General features: G+C 35.7%; 1 protein-coding gene across 15 annotated transcripts in view; it reads left to right on the top strand.

The window, feature by feature from the left end:
* The window catches only part of LOC150099022 (uncharacterized), a 589139-nt gene that overhangs the window by 351864 nt on the left and 217578 nt on the right, over nt 1–19697 (top strand). For all 15 annotated transcript variants that reach the window (XM_090405631.1, XM_090405632.1, XM_090405630.1 and 12 more), the window contains one exon: nt 13296–13394. In XM_090405631.1, coding sequence (XP_090261757.1) covers nt 13296–13394 — 99 coding nt within the window. The remainder of the gene's footprint in view (nt 1–13295; nt 13395–19697) is intronic.

Consider the following 19697-nt stretch of genomic DNA (forward strand, 5'->3'; position numbering starts at 1 on the left):
AGTAATGTTTGGCTGGCTAAGTTTATTAAAAGACATGCTCTTCATAATATAAAAATTAAAGGTGAAACGGCTTCTGCTGATGAAACAGCTGCTAAAGTATTTCCACAAAAACTTGCTAAAATAATTGAAGATGGAGTTACACTCGTGAACAAGTTTGGAATATGGATGAAACCAGCCTTTTTTGGAAAAAAATGCCAAACAGAACTTGCGTATCAAAAATGCAAAAAACTGTTGGTGGGTTCAAAGCAGCAAAGGCTCGCATAATACTCCTATTTTGTTCGAACGCTTTAGGAGATGTTATAGATGTTAAACAGATGTTAAAACCACTGCTCATAAATCGATCATTAAGACCACGGCCAATGAAAGGCATAGATTTTCAAAAATTGCCAGTTCATTGGATGGCTAACAAAAAAGCTTGGATGACCATTGATATTTTCACTGAGTGGTTCCACAAACATTTTGTGCGAGAAGTTAGATGCTATTTGAATGACAAGGCTCTCTAATTTAAAGTGCATTTGGTTCTTGATAATGCACCTGGTCATCCTGCCATAGAACACCCAAATGAACAGATTAAACATATTATGTCAGATGAACATTTCAGTACGTTTTGAACAAGCTAAATGATGATGAAACACTGTCAGTTATGGATGTGTGGAAAAAATTTTCAATTATGGATTGTATTGATCAGGTTCGATTATCGTTATCTGAATTGAGATCAGAAACTATGAATGTATGCTGGAAAGTTATTTGGCCTGCATGTGTTAAAGAGAATGCTGCTGTTTCCTTCAATCATACTGCAGAATTCCCCAATATAATAAGTTTAGCATGTGAAATTGGTGGAGAAGGATTCGGTGATCTTACGTCGGCTGATATTGAAGAATTGTTAATTGATAAACCTCTTAGCGAAGACGAAATAGTGGAGATTGTTTCTAAGACTCCTGAAAACGAAGAAGATAGTGATCAAGATAATCCTACTTTTACTGTTGATATAATTAAAGAAGGTCTTAAACTGGCCAGTAATTTAGGCAATTATTTTGCCCAACATGATCCAAATGAACGTGCTGGGAAGTTTTCACGTAAGCTTAAGTTGTTAATGTCTTCTTACAGAGAATTATATCGTGACTTATCTAAAGCATCAACACAGCGATTAATAACTGAGTTCATGCCTAAAACTACTGAAACAACCAGTGGTACTTTTGTTCAAGATGTGACAAGAAGAATTCCACAAGTTGAGGCGGAAGTCAATGACGATAATACCATATCTAGTAGTTCCAGTGATATTACAGCCTCACGAAAAAGAAAGCTTTCGCATTTATGTCAGAAACTGATAGCAAATAATGTAATTTTTTTATAAAATCCTTAGCAAACAACTGAAATGAATGTGTTAAAGAGCCAAGAGGCTATTTTTCCGGTGGCGTAAAATAAGTTAAGGGGATAATAAAGAGAGGATAATTTACGCCACCGGAAAAATAGCCTCGTGGCTCTTTATCGTAGTAATAATAATATATGGGTACACCGCTCAGGCAATTTGTTAGTGGGAGTATATGTAAGCTCGGTTCACTTTAAACTTTGGTATTCCAGGTCTACCTACTCACTGATGAGACCTCAATAAAGGTTGAAACCGGTCTGGGTAGTGACCTCTCCACATAATGTAAAACAGTAATACATCTCCTAGGAGCTGCATTTTACATTATGAGAAAATATTAAGGATACTGATGGAGCTTGCCCCACCTTTGCAATGAGTTGCCCTAGTGTTGTACTACCCAGGTGATCACTTATGCCTGGACTCGCCGATAGTTCTTTGGCACGAAACTCTTAGATTTCGATCTCCGAGTTTCGTATCCTGCTTTAAAATAAAATAATGAGGGATTTATTATCCCCCTTAACTGAAATGAATATTTTTTTTTAAGTTATTAAAATTCATTATATGTATGTGTATTCTCCATGAAATGTAAATAAAAATCTTATGATTCTAATGAATTTAATTTTTGTTTTTTTTCATTATTTTGCTTATATTTCAGGTTTGGAACCTATCTTCACTTTTTCTATGGAGTCAGTAGTTCTTTTTACGCGTAATTTTTAGGAACGTATCTATCGCATAAAAAGAGGTTTTGGTGTATATGTAAATTCCCATGGCTTCAAATTCTCAAATTCTTTCTCTTTGTGTGAGTTATGCTAGATGTAGTACTTTCAGTTTCTGTTTAGTTCAGCAATGTGTTAACCATTGAGCTGCTTTTTTTTGCAAAATGGGAACACTTATTTTGATCAAATAGGTAGATTTTCTTCTCAATCCACTTAGAAACCATTTAACCATCATATGATATGTTTATACATCAATAAATATATGGATGCAAATACTGAAATAACACATGAATACTGTTAGAAGAACATGGATACAAGGCATCAGTTATTTGATATATTTTATCCATATAGCTGCTGTTAATGATCAAGAGAGGATGTTTCAGGCTTCAGTTACAAGATTCTAACATATGATATAGGGTGGCCATAACTAAAGATATTGAAAACCCTGTAGCAAAAAATGAATTTGGCAAAATTCACTTGATTTTTGCCTAAGAAACATTGTTTTGATTTACAGGAAAAAAAAAAGTACAAAATACTGCCACCAGGGGGCATTTGGCACTCTAAGCACATAGTTTGGGATTAATTAAACAGTAGTGGCTAGAAAAAAACATAACAAATCAATTTTCATGTTCATATAACTTAACAGATGTGTTTCAATATGTCCTCCTTTCTGATGTTCTAAGAACCACATTCTGTGAATGACATTTTCTACAGTGGAATGCAACAGATCTGCATTGATTTGCCTCACATGCTGCATTATTCTGTCTTTCAAGGTTGCTATATCAGGAACATATCCTTCATACACCATGCGTTTCAGATGGTCTCCACAACCAAAAGTCACAGAAGTTGAGATCAGGTGAATGAGGTGGCTATGCTGTGGGAATTGCTTGACTAATCACTCAGTGTTCTGTGAAGTGTTTTCATAACATTCGCTATACCAACAATCCAATGTGAGGTGGTTCTCCATCCTGCAAAAATATGGTACAGTCAAGGCATTTTTGCTGCTGCAGTTGTGGATATACAAAGTTGTGCAGCATCTCTCAGTTCCTAACAGCAGTGATGGTACAAGTCACTGGTTCTGTTGGGCAAAGTTTTTCAAAAAAAAGTATGGACAGATAATAAACAATGCAGTGAAACCACACTAAGACATTTACTGAGTTTAAAGGGGTCTGATGAAACACATTCACAGTCCAAATGTGGAAATTGTTTGAGTTAACACTACCATTCAAATAAAAATGTGCTTTTCACTCCACTATATTTTCCATGGCCATGCATCATCCACCTTCATTTGAGCTAAGAATGTCAGGGTAAACTGCAGTCGAGTTTCCACAATACCATGAAGCAAAGCTTGAGCATGGGAGATCTTGTAGGAGAAAAACCTCAGTATTTGTTGCAGGATTTTCCACACAGTTAAGTATAGCATGTCCAGTTGACTTGATGTTGTCCGAGCACTAAGGGACCCTTGTGCATTATTCATTCCATGTTTCACAACAGCAGTTGGAACTTTGTCAGCTTGTTGAAGAATAATCCATTTGTGCCCTCATCCTGGCCTCACTGCTAAAGATCTACTATTTTCAAATCGTAAAATCGTTTTTCTAAGATTTAAGAGTTATTGTCATTGGACCTTTTCTCCTATCCTTCAAACACTGGAATTCTCGAAGTGTTGCGTTAGTGTTACTGCAAAGCTCAACTAGCAACACACATTCCAGTAAGGTGTGATCCATAGCACTTCATTCTTATCAGAATGATATGAATCTATTTCAAGATTGGTTTGGTTGAATTTTGTCCAATACATTTTTTGCTACAGGTCCTTTGGAACACCTCCTCTTTAATTATGGCCATCCCTTATTTGCTCTAAATAATAATTGTTCAGTTTTCTAGCCTGGTTGGCTGAATCGTCAGCATATCCACTCTCCAGCCAAAAGGCTGTGGGTTCGAATCCCTCCTTGGGCATGGATGTTTGTGATTGTCTGCAAAAATACTAGTGGTGGTGGTGCACAGTAGATTGCATTAGTGTAGATGATGCAGTTCACTGTAGTTGGTGGAATTGAGTGGTGGAGACAGAGAACTGTAGAGTAGGTACCCTCCTTTGATGGGTCGCATTATTATGCGATACCTCCCTGGAGGTATTGCATCATCATCATAATAATAATAATTAATCACTACATATCTCAAAAATCATCCTAGGCATAAGCCTGATATTAATTATGGATGTTAATTATATTAAAAGACTTGCAGATTAAACTACTATCTAAAGAATAAAAATCCATTAATAAATTGCTACTCGGCCTTTTAGCATCTGTGTCACAAGGCTGTCTTATAATATTGTCACCAGAACTAAAAGTTCTCTTCATTAACTGTAAGATAGACTTGCCTATATTGCTGGTGTGTCACAAGGAAATAAAAAATAAAAGAACAAATTTTTGAGCTGAATATTAATTCTTGAAAACACAAGTTACTAACTTCCTATCAACACTTTTTCTCCAATTTAATCTTTTTTCTGTTAGTACTCCATTGTTATCAGATCTTATTTCTCTTTTCTACAGCACGTTTTATTGTATCAGTGCACCTAGATCTTGGTCTTCCTCTGGGTCTTTTTCCAGCCATCCTGGCAAAGAGCACTTGTTTTGCTAGCCTTTCCTCTCTTTCTGTTTAAATGGCCATACCACCTGAGATTAACTTTGCTAACTGACACATTTCTAAATGCTAGTAATGCTAAGTTCTCTCATAATATCCGAATTTTTAACATGATACTGCTATTGATGCCATCTGTTCACTCCCCTAATTTTTCTCAAAACTGTCATATCTTTGGTCTCTAATCTTTGATGTAGTGCTTTATTTCTAACCCAGTTTCAGATCCATAACTTAAAACTGGTAGAAATGTCTTGTATACTAACAATACAAAATAAATAACGGAAAAAACTCACGTAGAAAGATTATTTAATAGTATAATTTTCGCCTGTGTGTCACAGGCATCTTCAGTACATTAAGCTCAAAATTAAACACTAACTGACAATTCCAAAAAGCGCCACCTAAGTAGCTGGTGTAAGATAACTAAAAAGGTCAATAACTTTCCTAAAAAAAAAAAAAAAAAAAAAATTAATACAATAAAAAGTTAGGAAAGATTAGCTGATTTGTAAAGTACTATCTCCCATAAAGGGGATAGACGTAAGCCGTCGGATCTGTTTAAGTTAAGAGAATGAAGTAGAGTTTCACATGTTTCTTTATAAAGGCGTTCCATAAGAAACTGACTTTTGTGAAGAACTCTTGTCTTTCTCCAATAAACTCTGTGTCTAGTGAAGATGGCATGTTCAGAAAGTCCAGACTTTTCAGGTTTAAAGTATTCAATATAAGATTGGTGTTCTTCTAGCCGAATAGAGGCAGATCTTCCCGTTTGTCCGAAATAAGATAATCCACAAGAGCACAGAATCTGGTAGACACCTGGATGATTAAGATTTTTTTTTTTTTTTTTAGGAAAGTTATTGACCTTTTTAGTTATCTTACACCATCTACTTAGATGGTGCTTTTTAGAATTGTCAGTTAGTGTTTAATTTTGAGCTTAATGTACTGAAGATGCCTGTGACACACAGGCGAAAATTATACTATTAAATAATCTTTCTACGTGAGTTTTTTCCGTTATTTATTTTGTATCGATATGTCTAGTCACGGTATACCTCTTTTAAAACTTATTGTCTTGTATACTGCTAGTTTATCATTTTGGTTAATTTCTCTCTTATTACGTATAAATTTATTCAGTTCATTCTGCACATACCAGTGTTGCTTATTCTGTTATCTGTTCTCGTATTTAATTGCCATTTTCTCTAAAACCTGTGCCTAAATAGCTAAAATATTTAATCGTCCTCCATTGAGAATGCAGCTGAAGTTTTATGTTCCTACCTATTTTCATAGCTTTGGTCATTTTATTGCTGATTTTTATGCCAATTTGTTATAGCTGTTATTCAGTTGTTGTTCAAATGGATAAAATGGAGGAAGATGCAAAAGGAATATCAGTACATGAGATGAGAATTAACAATCTGAGATTTGCAGATGACATTGTTATTATTGAAGAACATGAAAGAGAACTACAAAAAACATTGAATCTGTTAAATGAAGAAGGGAAGAGATTTGGACTTGTTATGAATTGGGAAAAAACAAAGACATTCGTATTTGGTGAGAATAACATGATGCAAAAGATACAAGTAGATGGAATTGATATAGAAAATGTAGAACAATTTACATATTTGGGAAGTAAAGTGACATATGATTTGGACTGTAAAAAAGAAATAAAAATCAGGATTGCAAAGGGAAGAACAAATCTGAAGGCCATGGATAACATCTGGAAAAGAAAAGTGAATAGCATGCAAAAAAAACTAAGAGTACTGGAAACATGCATCTTCAGCAGTATACTGTATGGATCTGAAACATGGGTAATAAATAAGGGATCAAGAAAAATAATTTTGGCATTTGAAAGAACTTGTTACAGGAAGATTCTAAGAATAGGATGGGTACAGAAAATCACAAATGAAGAGCTTTTTTGGAAGATATAACCAAAGGAGAATCTAATGCAGAAGATTATACAATGGAAGCCTCAATTATTTGGACACATCTGCAGAATGAGTGAGGAGCAGAAGATAGAGACATTGATGTTTGGTATTATGGGTATCCATACAGAGAATGGATAGATGAGATAAAGGACCGGTGTGGAATGGGTTTACAGAAACTGCGATACTATGCACTGGACAAAAAAAGGTAGGTGGAAGAAGATAGTGAGGGAGGCATCAGACACCAACGGGCAGTGAGCCCATGGTTGGGCTGGTGGTGGTTATTCAGTTTAGTTAAGGAATTCTGAAGACTTGCACTGGATGTGTTTAGAAGATAATGAAAAGAATTAAGTTTGATTGGGTTTCATGCCACTTTCTTTTATAATGCATTCCACATAGATGTTGAATAACAGTGGAGATAGTGTGCAACCTTATCTTACACCTGATTTTGTCAAACCATCTTCCTGTAATTCCTTTAGTTCTACCTGATGACTTAAAACTTAAATATGGACTTCGTGTTGCTCTTTATAATGTTCCATTTACTCCATATAATTGTAACATGCTGAAGAGCTTTTCCATGGGTGCCTTGTCATATTCTCGTGATTTCTCAACTATTTGTTGTAATGTGAGAATTTCATCTTGATAACCTCTATTTGGCCTGAACACAGCTTGTTCTTCAACTTTCTCTTTCACAACTTTTCTGAACCTCTTCTCAAGTCTGCTTGCATAACTCTTACCTGAAACAGTAGAGAAATTCCTCTGCAATCCTCACATTCAGCTTTATTCTTCTTTTTTATAGATAGGAACTATGAGGGCAATCATATGGAATTCAAACCAAGTCACTGTGAAACTCTTATGCCTTCATATTTGAGTATTTCTGGTCAAATATCATCTCTGCCAGCTTCCTTTCCACGGTTAGGTAGCTTTTTATACCTCAAGCATTATGTTTTTCTGTTTGCATTCCTCTTGAATATTTCTTACTATTGTTTTATCACTGATTATTTCTTTTAACAGTCTTTCAAAGTAATTGCTTCAGGCTTCCAGAATATCCTTAACTTCAGCTTGATTTATACTTATCTTCTACTCTTTTCTTCATTTCAAAACTGTTTCAATGGCCTCTGATTTCTGATCTTTTCTACCAAAATAAAAAATCTTCACATTGGTGGAGGCATTGAATATTTGTGTTTGGGATGGTAAGAGGACATTTATCAAGATTTTCTGTGAAGAATTTGAGAAAAGTAGAAGCCAAGAAATTATTTTTTTATCTATAAGAAATAATATAATAGAACCATCTCGGTCAAAAAAAAAAAAAAAAAAAAAGATCTCAACAGCTTTTGGACAAAAGTTACATAAAACATATATTAAAAATGTTTTAAATATATTTACTGTTTTAATTTTAAAACAGTGAGAGAGAGAGAGAGAGTGTGTGTTAATATATAGTCATATAGTTCTTGTTATAATTTAATTGGTTATACCTTCTCATATTCCTATCCTTGTATTATTCTTCCCTTGTACTCTTTGACTCGTTTTTTGGAAAATACATAAAGGATAAGAATATAAAGCAGAACGAGGAATCAACATTTCGAGATCAATAAAAATTTCTTCAGTGCAAATATTTGGATTAGGAGACGGAATCGAATCAAGGATTCAATCTCCTAATTGAAGCACAAAGATCATTCCACTCTGCTAGAGATATCTGTGTGTATTTGGATCTTACCTATCGTTATCTTTATGTGAAATTAAAATAAATTATTGCTAATAAAGAAACTTTAATTTTTACATTCTCAAAAGTTTGTTATTGCTACAAGGGCATAATAGAAAAGCATTTATGCAGATATCAAATGGCACTGAAAAACAAGAGGTTATTATAATTCTTTGGTACCGTGCACATGCTTAAGCTGATTTTTCTACTTCTAGGTACAGGATTGTAGTTCAAAACTGTGAGATTGCATCTTGTGTCCCACTCTTCACACACACATTAGCTCACTGATCTTTTACTTCCAAGTAACTTTTTTATGTACCTAATTTTGGCTGCTGTGGTAGGACAGTTAAGTTGTCTCCATAGTCTGCTGTTTTCTCGTAGTCTCTCTCTCTCCCCATGCTTCTTGACTGGTTTGTGGGTGGAGATGGGGGGTGACATTTGCTGGTAGGAAAAATCCTGACTATTTCTCTGAGACAACTAAACTTACCTTTGGTCGCAATGACTCTTATTTGCTCTTAGGTGGAAAAAATTCAAATTGTAACTAAAAAAAGAACTAATATCCAATCATGGGGACAGATAAAAGGAAGTTAATTCAGTGATACTAGGTTATAGTATCACTGAATTATAGTATCACTAGGTTACAGGTGGTCTTAAAATGCCATTCCGATAAATCTTGGGTAAATTAGTGCAGCCATACTTGTTGAGGTTATGGGAGTAATGTAGCTAGTGAGAATTCTAAAATAGTCTCTTAGACTTGTAATAGATGTGTAATTCGTGCACTAGGTTTCTTCCATTTAATCTTGATTGATGGACTATCCATAGCATTGTCTTCCAATCCTGATTTCCCATATTCATGATAACAAATGTAGCTTATTTCATGTTCTTTTAAGTAGATGTTAACAAATCTTCTTGTCAGTCCATAGTAGATGATTTTGCAGACATGTGGAACTTTGTATACCCCAGTATGTTAATGGACGAAATTTGTCTTCAGGATTAAGGATAAAGGCTGCTAGTAGGGTTTAAAAGCAGCATGGAAATATATAATTTCTAATGTTTATGCCTTATTAGGGCAAAAGTTGTGAACAATAACATACATACATTTAACTTTCTTTTTTTGCAAGAAGAAACACATCCTTTCCCTTTTGCTTTTACATCATCATCATCATCAAATTCCTGCCATGTATCCTCAAGTGGTGTACAGGATATGACAGTACTACATGAAAAAAATTACAACATTACTAACTACCTATCTACAATTTTCCTCCAAATCAGTCTGTTACTTATCAACACTCCAACATTATCAGATCTTATATTTCTATCGTCTAAGGCACTTTGTACCATATCAATCCACCTACATCTTGGTCTTCCTCTGGGTCGTGTTGCAGCAAAACAAAGAACACTTGTTTTGCTAATCTTTCTTCGCCCATTCTGTTTAAGTGACCATACCACCTGAGATTAGCTCTGCTAACGCATTCCTGGATGTTGACAATGTCAAGTTCTTTCTTAATATTCTCGTTTTTAATATGATATTGCCATTGATGCCATCTGTTCACCCTATAATCTTTCTCAGGACTCTCATATCTGCAGTCTCTAGTCTTTGGTCAAGTGTTTCACTTCTGACCCAGCTCTCAGATCCATAAGTTAAAACTGGTTTGAACACTGTCTTGTATACAGCTAATTTAGTGTTCCGACTAATTTCTCTCTTATTCCATATGAATTTATTCAATTGACTTCCTACCATACCAGCTTTGCTGCTTCTGTTGTCTATTTCTATATTTAATTTACCATCTTCAGTAAAAATCGAGCCTAAGTAGCTGAAATGTTTCACTTGTTCCACAGGTTCTCTATTCACAACACAGTTGACATTTTCAATGATCTGCCTATTTTCATTGTCTTTGTCTTTTTATTGCTGACCTTCATACTATATCTATTACAACAGTTATTCAATTTAGTCAGGGAATCTTGTAGACTTGTAGCAGATTTATTTAGAAGTATAACATCATCTGCATAAAGCAAAGAGCTGACATTAACATCTCTAATTTTGATATCATGTTTAATACCACTTTCCTTCATAATGTGAACCATATAGATAATGAATAAGAGAGGGGATAATGTACATCCTTGTCTCACACCAGATTTAACATTAAACCATCTTCCTGTACTTCTTTCAATTCTAACTGCTGACTTACAACTCAAATAAAGACTAAGTATTGCATGATATAATGCCCCATTGACACTAACTGTAGCGTATTGAATAGCTTCTCTCTTGGCACCTTGTCATGTGCCTTTTCTAAATCGACAAAACTTAAATACAGATTTCTGTTATATTCCCATGCTTTCTCGACTATTTGTCGTAAAGTGAAGATCTGATCCTGAAAGCCTCTATTTGACCTGAATCCAGCTTGTTCTTCACCAAGATTCTCTTCCACAATCCTGATCAACCGTTTCTCAAGTATACTTGCATAGATCTTGCCAGGAACACTCATTAGGGAAATACCTCTGTAATTCTCACATTCAGTTTTATTTCCCTTTTTATATATGGGTACTATGAGAGCTGTACTCCAGTCATCGGGAATTCGTCCCTCTGTCCAGGCTTTCTGAACTATACAGTGCAGCCACTGTAAGACTCTTATACCACCATACTTCAGCATTTCTGGTCGAATATCATCTACTCCTGCTGCCTTTCCACATTTCAAGCCTTTGATGGGATTTTCTACTTCAAGTATGGATATGCATTATTGACTGCATGCCTGGTCAGTGTTTTTTACCACTGTGCTGTCATCACTGCTTGTTTTATTTAGCAGTTTTTCAAAGTAATTACTCCATACTTCAAGGATATCTTTTTCTCCCATTTTCACGTCACCTTTATCATCTCTAACTCCTTTTACAGCACTCTTTCCTCCATTTCTAAGCTTCTTCAACAACCTCCAGAATATTTTTCCACCTTCTTGATATTTATTTTCTATATTCTTGCCAAAGTTCTCCCATGACTTTTGTTTAGCTAGTTTTACACACTGTTTAGCTTTATTACATTTCTCTGTATTCTCTAAGAGCACAAGCTGACTTATTTGATAGGAACTTTTGATAGGCTTTCTTCTTTTTCCTTCACTGCCTCTTTAACTTCCTGTGTCCACCATGGAGTTCTGATTTTTCTATCCTTGCAGACAACCTCACCACATGCCTCTCTGGCAGATCAATCAATGTTTTCTTCAGAGTTTGCCACTGAATCTCCAAGGTTTGATTCCTGTTCTGAAATTCTTCCATTTTTTCTTCAATAATCTTTGTGGATTTTAGTCTACAGTTCACATCTGAGAAGTGCTCAACTTTTATTCACTTTAAAACTTTCTTCAATTTTATCCTGCTCAAGACTAAATAGTGATCACTTCCAATTTCAAATCCTCTGTACACTCTGGTGTCCTGCACCAGGGAGAAAACATCACTATCAACAATAACATAGTCAATGAGACTTTTCTTATTCCTTGCCTCTTCTCTCCATGTGAATTTGTGCACATTTTTTGTTGGAACATGGTGTTAGTAACAACCAGTCCATGTCCTGAGCAAAAATCCAACAGATATTTGCCATTATTATTAGCTTTGCTCTTTTCTCCAAATTTTCCCAAAATATTTTTGTATGTCTCACAATCATTTCCTACTCTGCTATTTAGATCCCCAACAAGGACCAATTTTTCATTGTGTCAGTTGCTTTTTCTAAAGCCTCAAAAAAATCCTCCGCTTCTACCTTAGTAGAACCTTCTGTGGGACCATAGGCACAAATAAGTCTCATTGTCCATTTCCCCATTCTCATATTTGCCCACATTACTCTACTTGAGACTGGTTGCCATTCAAGAAGATTAGCCTCATGTTTTGTGTTGAATACTATGGCTACTCCTTCTTTTCCTTGATTGTCATTGCCTGAATATAACATTTTGTATTTATTGCTCTGAAAGATCTCACCAGTTTTTGTCTTTTTTGTTTCAGTCACCCCTATTATGTCGATCTGGTACTTATCTAATTCCTCAGCTAGCTCCATTTCTTTGCCATTCAGGCTTCTAAAGTTGATAGTACCGATCTTTAACTCTGGTGATGTTGAGTTGGATTTGTTTTCAGATTTGTTCCAGTAGCTGACTTTTTGCTGTTTGCCCTGGTTCCCTGGCGAAAACAACGGGGGCCTTGTTTAACCGGGCGACGCCCCAGCCAGCATGAAATTTTGTCATGTTGTACCATCATTTTTTTATTTTGGTTTAACCAATAAGAATACAATTTGGTCGGCTAAATCCCAAATTGCCAGTCCATCCTTGTTTGTTCAGTATCCAAATAGATACCCAACAGGGTGCACCACGAGAAGGTGAGGATTGGACATTAAGTCAGAAGCCCTGGTTAGTTCTCCACATTCCTTTAAAGGCTATGTGGAGGTCTCCTCTCAGTTATACAGCTTTGACCCTTAAACACCCCCTTTTTGCTTTTACATTCATATATAAATTACCATGACAAAGTTTTTGAACTAACCATCTAAACTGGAATATTACTCATTTTCATTCAGAAGTACATTGTCATGCCATCGATTGAGGTAAGGGTATTACGTTACAATTTCAAACATACGATAGAAAGAACAGTATATTTTCTATTGTTTATGCTTAAGCACATATCATCCATTTTGTCTCACTGGATGTATTTTAATGAATATGAATGAATTTTAATGAATCACTGGTATATATTAACTTTTTTCCTCCTGAAAGCTGCTACATAACCCTATAGATAAGATTTTGACAAAATCCTGTCTATAAGTTTCTGTGGTGTTTATGATCTCAAATTGATCATGTGTCTGACTTAGTTTTGATTTAAATCAAATGGCAAAATTAAGCAAACAGTTTGAAATTATACAAAATTATAGACAACAAATCATAATAAATAACATTCACTTGCTGTAAAATTCACTATCAGACATGATTTTTTGTAATTATTCTTTTTAGGATACAGCAGGAATATATGAAATTCATCTCGTATTTGATGCTCTTAAATATAGCAGAAGGGAGAGAATTTATGCTTTTGAAGAAGAAGAAACAGCTCAGGTTATTTTGAATAATAACAGCAATTTTTAGCTGTAAGATAACTTTTATTCCTGAGAAATGCATATTTTATTTTTAAATCTGTTATATGTTAAAAATATTTTGACTTTAAATAGTGTTTTGACAATAAATTCTGCACTGCTCATCCAGAAGTGACTTTTCATGAATTATATAGTAGTTAATAAACATTAATATTATATAGTGGCTGCAGAATTTAATGGCCAATTCATAACATTTATATATTTATAATATTCACGTTTACAAATGCACTGCTAATACTAAGAACATTTTGAAAGTAATGCCTGTGCACATGCAGTGCTTGCAAGTGGCTTGGAAACATGTTTAGTCCTGTTTTTTCTTCATCTCACCATTCAGTTTTATATGCTGTGATGTATGATCAAAGTTGTATTTCTTATGTTATTGAGTGCACAATGGATAAAGTTTTTACAAGTTTGCAGATTGTAAAACAGTACACAGTAATCAAATTTTTGAAAGACATAGAATTCACAAACATTAGACCACAGACATCACAGAAATGTAAGTGGTATTGAAATTCACTGCCGATTAAAAGATATTTATGGCAGAACAACCATAGATGTGAGAATTGCACATGAAGAACAAGAAGCAGTGATGGTGGGTTAACATTAGGTCAATTATAAAGTGAGTGTCCGAAAACCACAACTGATTATTTCCATAAGTAGAAAGCTGAGCAGCTAATCTGAAAAAAATCAGCAAATAAGTCAGATTGCTAGCACTGAAATTATTATTATTATTCAGGCCTCCATAGAGTCAAAAGACTCATCATAGCAGGTTCTTCCTAGAAAACCCAGTCTATCAAGACTCATCGCGGGAGGTTCCTCCTAGGAAACACAAAGTCTATCATACTACTCCTTGAACTCATTGACCGTTCTCGTCCTCACCACTCTATCAGGCAATGCATTCCATGGTTCAACTGCCCTCCATGCAAAGAAACCACTCCTCATCCTCTTGCTCACAGCTTCCTTTCGTAACTTCCAGGGATGGCCCCTTGTTCATCACTCCTTCAGATAACATTACCCTCATCTGCCCAATGTTGTCCACATGGTCCCTAACGAATTTTTCCAAGATCTTAACAACTACCGATGACACATAAACTAGCCTATAATTAGACACTTCTTGTCTGCTACCGCCCTTATGCAATGGCGCTATCTTACCTTCCTTCCATTTCCTGGCCACCTTTCCCATAGCCAGACTTTCATTAAAAAGCCAGGTCAAAGCAGCTGTCAGTTCTTTAGCACATGGTCTCAAAACTCGTGGTGAAATACCATCCAGTCCCACAACTTTACTGACATCCAGAGTACTCAGTATTGGAACACACTCTCCTCCTGCAACTTTAAATCTCGAACCTGCCCTATCCCCCTCTAGTATTAAAATTTACTCCTCCAGGATGAAATACTCCAGTAAAATGTTCATTGAACAATTCCCCCTATGTTCTCAGCCCATTAAAAAAAGGCCATTTTTATCCCACAATGTTATTCTTCCACAATCGTTTCTCCTCCTACTGTGTTAGGAATAATTACTTTAATTTCCTGATGTTTCAGCCTTCATACTAGGGTCATCATCTGGGGCATGCACATATATATACAAAGACAAGCTATATTACATTTCAAAGAGTATGCTAAAGTGACAATGATTTGACCAGCTGCTATTCTACTGGCCTGATCTCTAATGGGGAAAAAAAACAACTCAAAAAACATCAAACTATAGTCTATTTATAATATTATCAGAGAACAAATTCATATAGATAGTTTTAATACTGCAAAAGTGGTGGCCTAATCCATAATTTAAAATGTGTTGTTATATTACAAGTTAAGATCCCAGATTACTTACAGTCCTATTTATAATTAACTCTTAAGTCAAAAGGTTATGTGGGTAGAATATGTGACATCCATATTCTTGGGATTTTTTGACCACCATTCTTATTAAGATTAGGGTGATTGGATAAGAATTTCATAGGCCTCCTTAAAGTTACGCTCATACCACGGTTTGGTGTGATGATGATGTAAACAACAGGTACCTTTCCAGTCAATTCTATGTAGAGCATTCAGGACATGATCAGAAAGGCCAAATTTACCTTATTTGTTAAATTTAATGTGCTGTTTTTTGATAGGAGTTATGCATCCTGTTTCATCTATATAGGGCAAATTACATGTGCAATGAATATATTATACTACAGGTTCAGCCAGCAGAAGAAGTGGATCCTTGGATGAGTTGAATAAGTTCTTTAATTTTGCAAGAGGTTTAAAGGTGGCATTAAGGTTGTATTTCTGTAGTATTCTGTTTATATTGTCTGATATCCCTTTAATTTATGGAATGGTACAGTTTTATTTTAATTTAGTTTATTTTTGTTTTTAAGCAAGGTCTTGTGAAGAATTTTGTGGATAGTATTTTGGCTGTAGCTATTTTTCAGGAAGGTATTGCTGATAACTTTTAATTCATGTTAAAGTGCTTTATCACTGGAGCAAATCTTCAGAACCATGTTTTTTAGTGTGTTGATGACTCCTAGTTTTTGTGGTGGTAAGAGTTTATATGTATATATATACAGGGTGTTCGGGATAAATTTGACATATTTATAATTAATTATATTTTTCCGTAAGTTACATGTATTAACACACACTTCTCTTCATTTAAAAGTTTGGACCCTTCTTCATTCATATACAAGATGTCAGAAAGGATGGATAGCTGGAACCCACCTGAATCATGGAAGAGAATAACTTGTATCATGATGATTCATGCCCGCCATCAAAATAAGGATATTACGACTGCTGCCCAATGCTCCCTGAATACAGTAAAAACAATCAGGCATGAACTAGAGACTTGCAATGGTGACTACGAGGATGTAGCAAGAAGAAAGATCCCTAGCAGACGATCTGATTGCGTTCGTACAGCAGAATTCCTCGCAAATCTGCAGGAACAGGTGTTGAAGAACCCTGGCATTGGAATTCGGGCTTTGTTCGTGGAGTTGCTAACTGTAGTCAAGCCCTGGATAACAAGGGTAGCCAATGGTAGGCCGTATGTATGGCAGCAGGATTCGGCCCCTTGCCACACCTCTGGGAAAAGTCAAAAATGGTTGTCTGAAAATTTCTACGACTTCACCAGTCCAAATGTTTGGCCTCCAAACTCCCCAGACCTTAACCCCATGGATTATTTTGTATGGGGCGCAGTTGAAAAAGACACCAATCGCACTTCCAGTAATACAAAAGCCCAGTTAATGGATAAAATTAAAACAGTTTTTGCGGCCCTTCCCAGGGAGACTGTAGCATCAGCTTGTTCGAGGTTCCGAAGCAGAATTGAAGCTGTGATCGATGCTAATGGTGGTTATTTTGAGTAAATCTTGTTGATAGTATTGTAATTAACTCTGCCTGTAATGTTTTTTTGTCAATTCATTAAATTTAATAGATACAAAGAAGATTTTCTTTTTCCTTACGAAACTGTCAAATTTATCCCGAACACCCTGTATATATATATTGGCCAATATATGTAAACAGTGAAGGAAAGAAAGTTGAACAATTTTCTAGATACAAGTGTATCTAGAAAAGGAAGTGTGTTCTGACTTTCAATTGTGAATTGTATGCATTTGTGTTGTTTGTTTAGGGGAATGAGGAAAGTATCTAATGTCTGGCGACCATGAGACTAACAAAATCTTCAACGTATCTAAGCCAGACTTTGGGTTTTAAAGTTTAAGAGTTTAGAGCATGTTGCTCAAAAGCTACCATATAAAAGTTAGCAATTGGGTGGGGGGGGGGGTGTAGCAGTGAGCCCATGGCCGACCTTCTTTTTGCAGGTAAAAAGTATTTCACAATACAAAATAACTAGAAATAGCTATTTTCTGTGGCTAGAAATTTTATTTTATTATTATTATTATTATCTGAGACCTCCAGGGAGTCAAGGACTCATCGAGGGAGGCTGTAAATTACCCAACCCAGCTATAAAACCTTCCCTTAAATTCATTTACACTAGATGCACTCACTACCCCCTAAGGGCAAATTATTCCACTCACTCACTGCTCTAAGAGAAAAACCTAGCTCTTACCCCTTTCTTGACTGAGAACAACCTTAACTTTCATGGATGCCCCTGTGTTCTCTCCCCATCTTCCATATAATGAAAAATTTCATCATTTGAAATGCTATAACACTCATTCAAAAGTTTATAGACCTCTATCACATCATCCCTCTTTCTCCTGTTAACCAGAGTCTGCAATCCACATACTCGCAATTGTTCTCATAATCTAAATTCCATAATCCGGATATAATCTTTGTAACTCTTCTTTGCACCCTTTCCACAGCTTCTTTATCCCCTTGGAACCAGTGAGACCAAATCTGTGTGGTCTTATAAAGGGACAAAATTATTCCTTATCCTTACATGTCAAGGTTTGCTTCAACATAGCAATTATCCTCAGAGTTATATTTGCAACTTTTGCTATGTGATCTTTGAACTTTAAATTCTTTTCCACCAATTCACCAAGATCCCTTGCCTCTTCAGTTTCTTGTAGCATAACCCTGCTAATATAATATGCCGCTGGAACTCTAATCATGCCAAAGTGCATAACTTTACGCTTACTAACATTGAACTGATAGCCATTTTCATTTGCCCAGATTTCCAGTCTTATTCAAATAATTTTGTAATTGCTGAATATCAGTAGCATCCCTGATTGCCCTGCCTATCTTCTCATCATCAGCAAGCAATTGCACATCTGATGATAGACCCTGCTTGATGTCATTAATGTATAGATTGAACAATAATGGCCCAAGGACTGAACCCTGAGGTACACCACTGGTTACCTTCAATCTGACAGATTCACACCCATTATATACCACTTTTTGATATCTGTCTGTCAACCATCCCCTGATCCAAGTCAATAGATTATATTCCAATCCCATATTCTCCAGTTTACGTGACATCCTGTCCTGTGGTATCCTATGAAATGCCTTAGAAAAATCCAGCATTATCATAGTGTATCCATTCCCTTTATCCAACTTGACCGTAACATTGTTATAAAATATGAGCAAATTGCTAAAACATGACCTTTCTTTAGTAAATCCATGTTGTTCCTGCAGAGTATAGAATGCTTGTCTTCCCATTTCTGTATGCAGGTTCTTACCAACTTCTCTAAAATTTTCACTGCCACACCAGAGATACTGATGAGTCAGTAGTTAGACACATCAGTTTTTGCACCACCCTTGTGCAATTGAACTATCATACATTCTTTCCATTCCTGTGGTATTATTCCTGAGCTGAGACTCAAGTTATGCAAATGTGTGAAAGGACTAGCAATTTAGCTGAACATTCCTTTAGCAGACGTGCTATTGATCCATCTGTCCCTATTGACAAATTCTTATCCAGGTTATGAAGAGCTTTTCAACCTCATTTTCATGAACCTCTAACTCTTCATCCAACGTAGCAGTAGCACTGTGCACCATGCTACATACACCTGGTTGATATATCTTAGCAAAGTGAGCACTCATTAACTGAACAATCTCCTTAGCTTCCGACACTTGTGTACCATCTGCATTCAATAAAGTTATTCTTCCACATTCATTCTTTCTTTTGCTTGCGGCATAACGATAAAATTCTTTTGGATTGATTTTAGCTTGCATGACCAATTTCTTTTCATACTCCATTTTAGCTTTTCTCACAATACTTGTTACTTTTCTGACCTGAGCTTTATTTATTTCATAACTCATCTCACTCTAAGATGAAAAGCCAAACGGCTATTTTTTCTGGTGAAGTTAATTAAATTAAGGGGATAAAAATCCCTTATTATTTTACAGCCAGTATGCGAAACTCTAAGATCGAAAACTACAATGTAAGAGTTTCATGCCGAAGAACTATCGGCGAATCCAAGCATAAGTGACCGCCTGGTAGTACAACACCAAGGCAACTCGAAGCAAAGGTGGAGCAAGCTCCCTCACTATCCTTGATATTTTCTCATAATGTAAAAACAAACAGCTCCTAGGAGATGTAATACTGCTTTACATTATGAGGAGATGTCACTACCCAGACCAGTTTCAACCTTTTTTGAGGTCTCATCACTGAGTAGCTAGACCTGGATGATATCAAAGTTTCGCATACTGGCTGTAAAATAATAAGAGATTTTTACCCCTTAATTTTTTCATCTCACTCTTATTCTCACAATATTCTTTTCACATCATCTTCTTCTTGTGGATCGATCTCTTGCTTAATAAGGCTGCACATCCATTTCACTCCCAATCTATTTATTCTTCGAACACAAGGGATACATTGAGATACCATTCAAGCACTTTTTCA

This window comes from Typopeltis vanoorti, chromosome 15 (genome assembly GCF_054136105.1).
Source record: "Typopeltis vanoorti isolate ZY-2024b chromosome 15, IOZ_Tvanoo_1.0, whole genome shotgun sequence".
Lineage (NCBI taxonomy): Eukaryota > Metazoa > Arthropoda > Arachnida > Uropygi > Thelyphonidae > Typopeltis > Typopeltis vanoorti.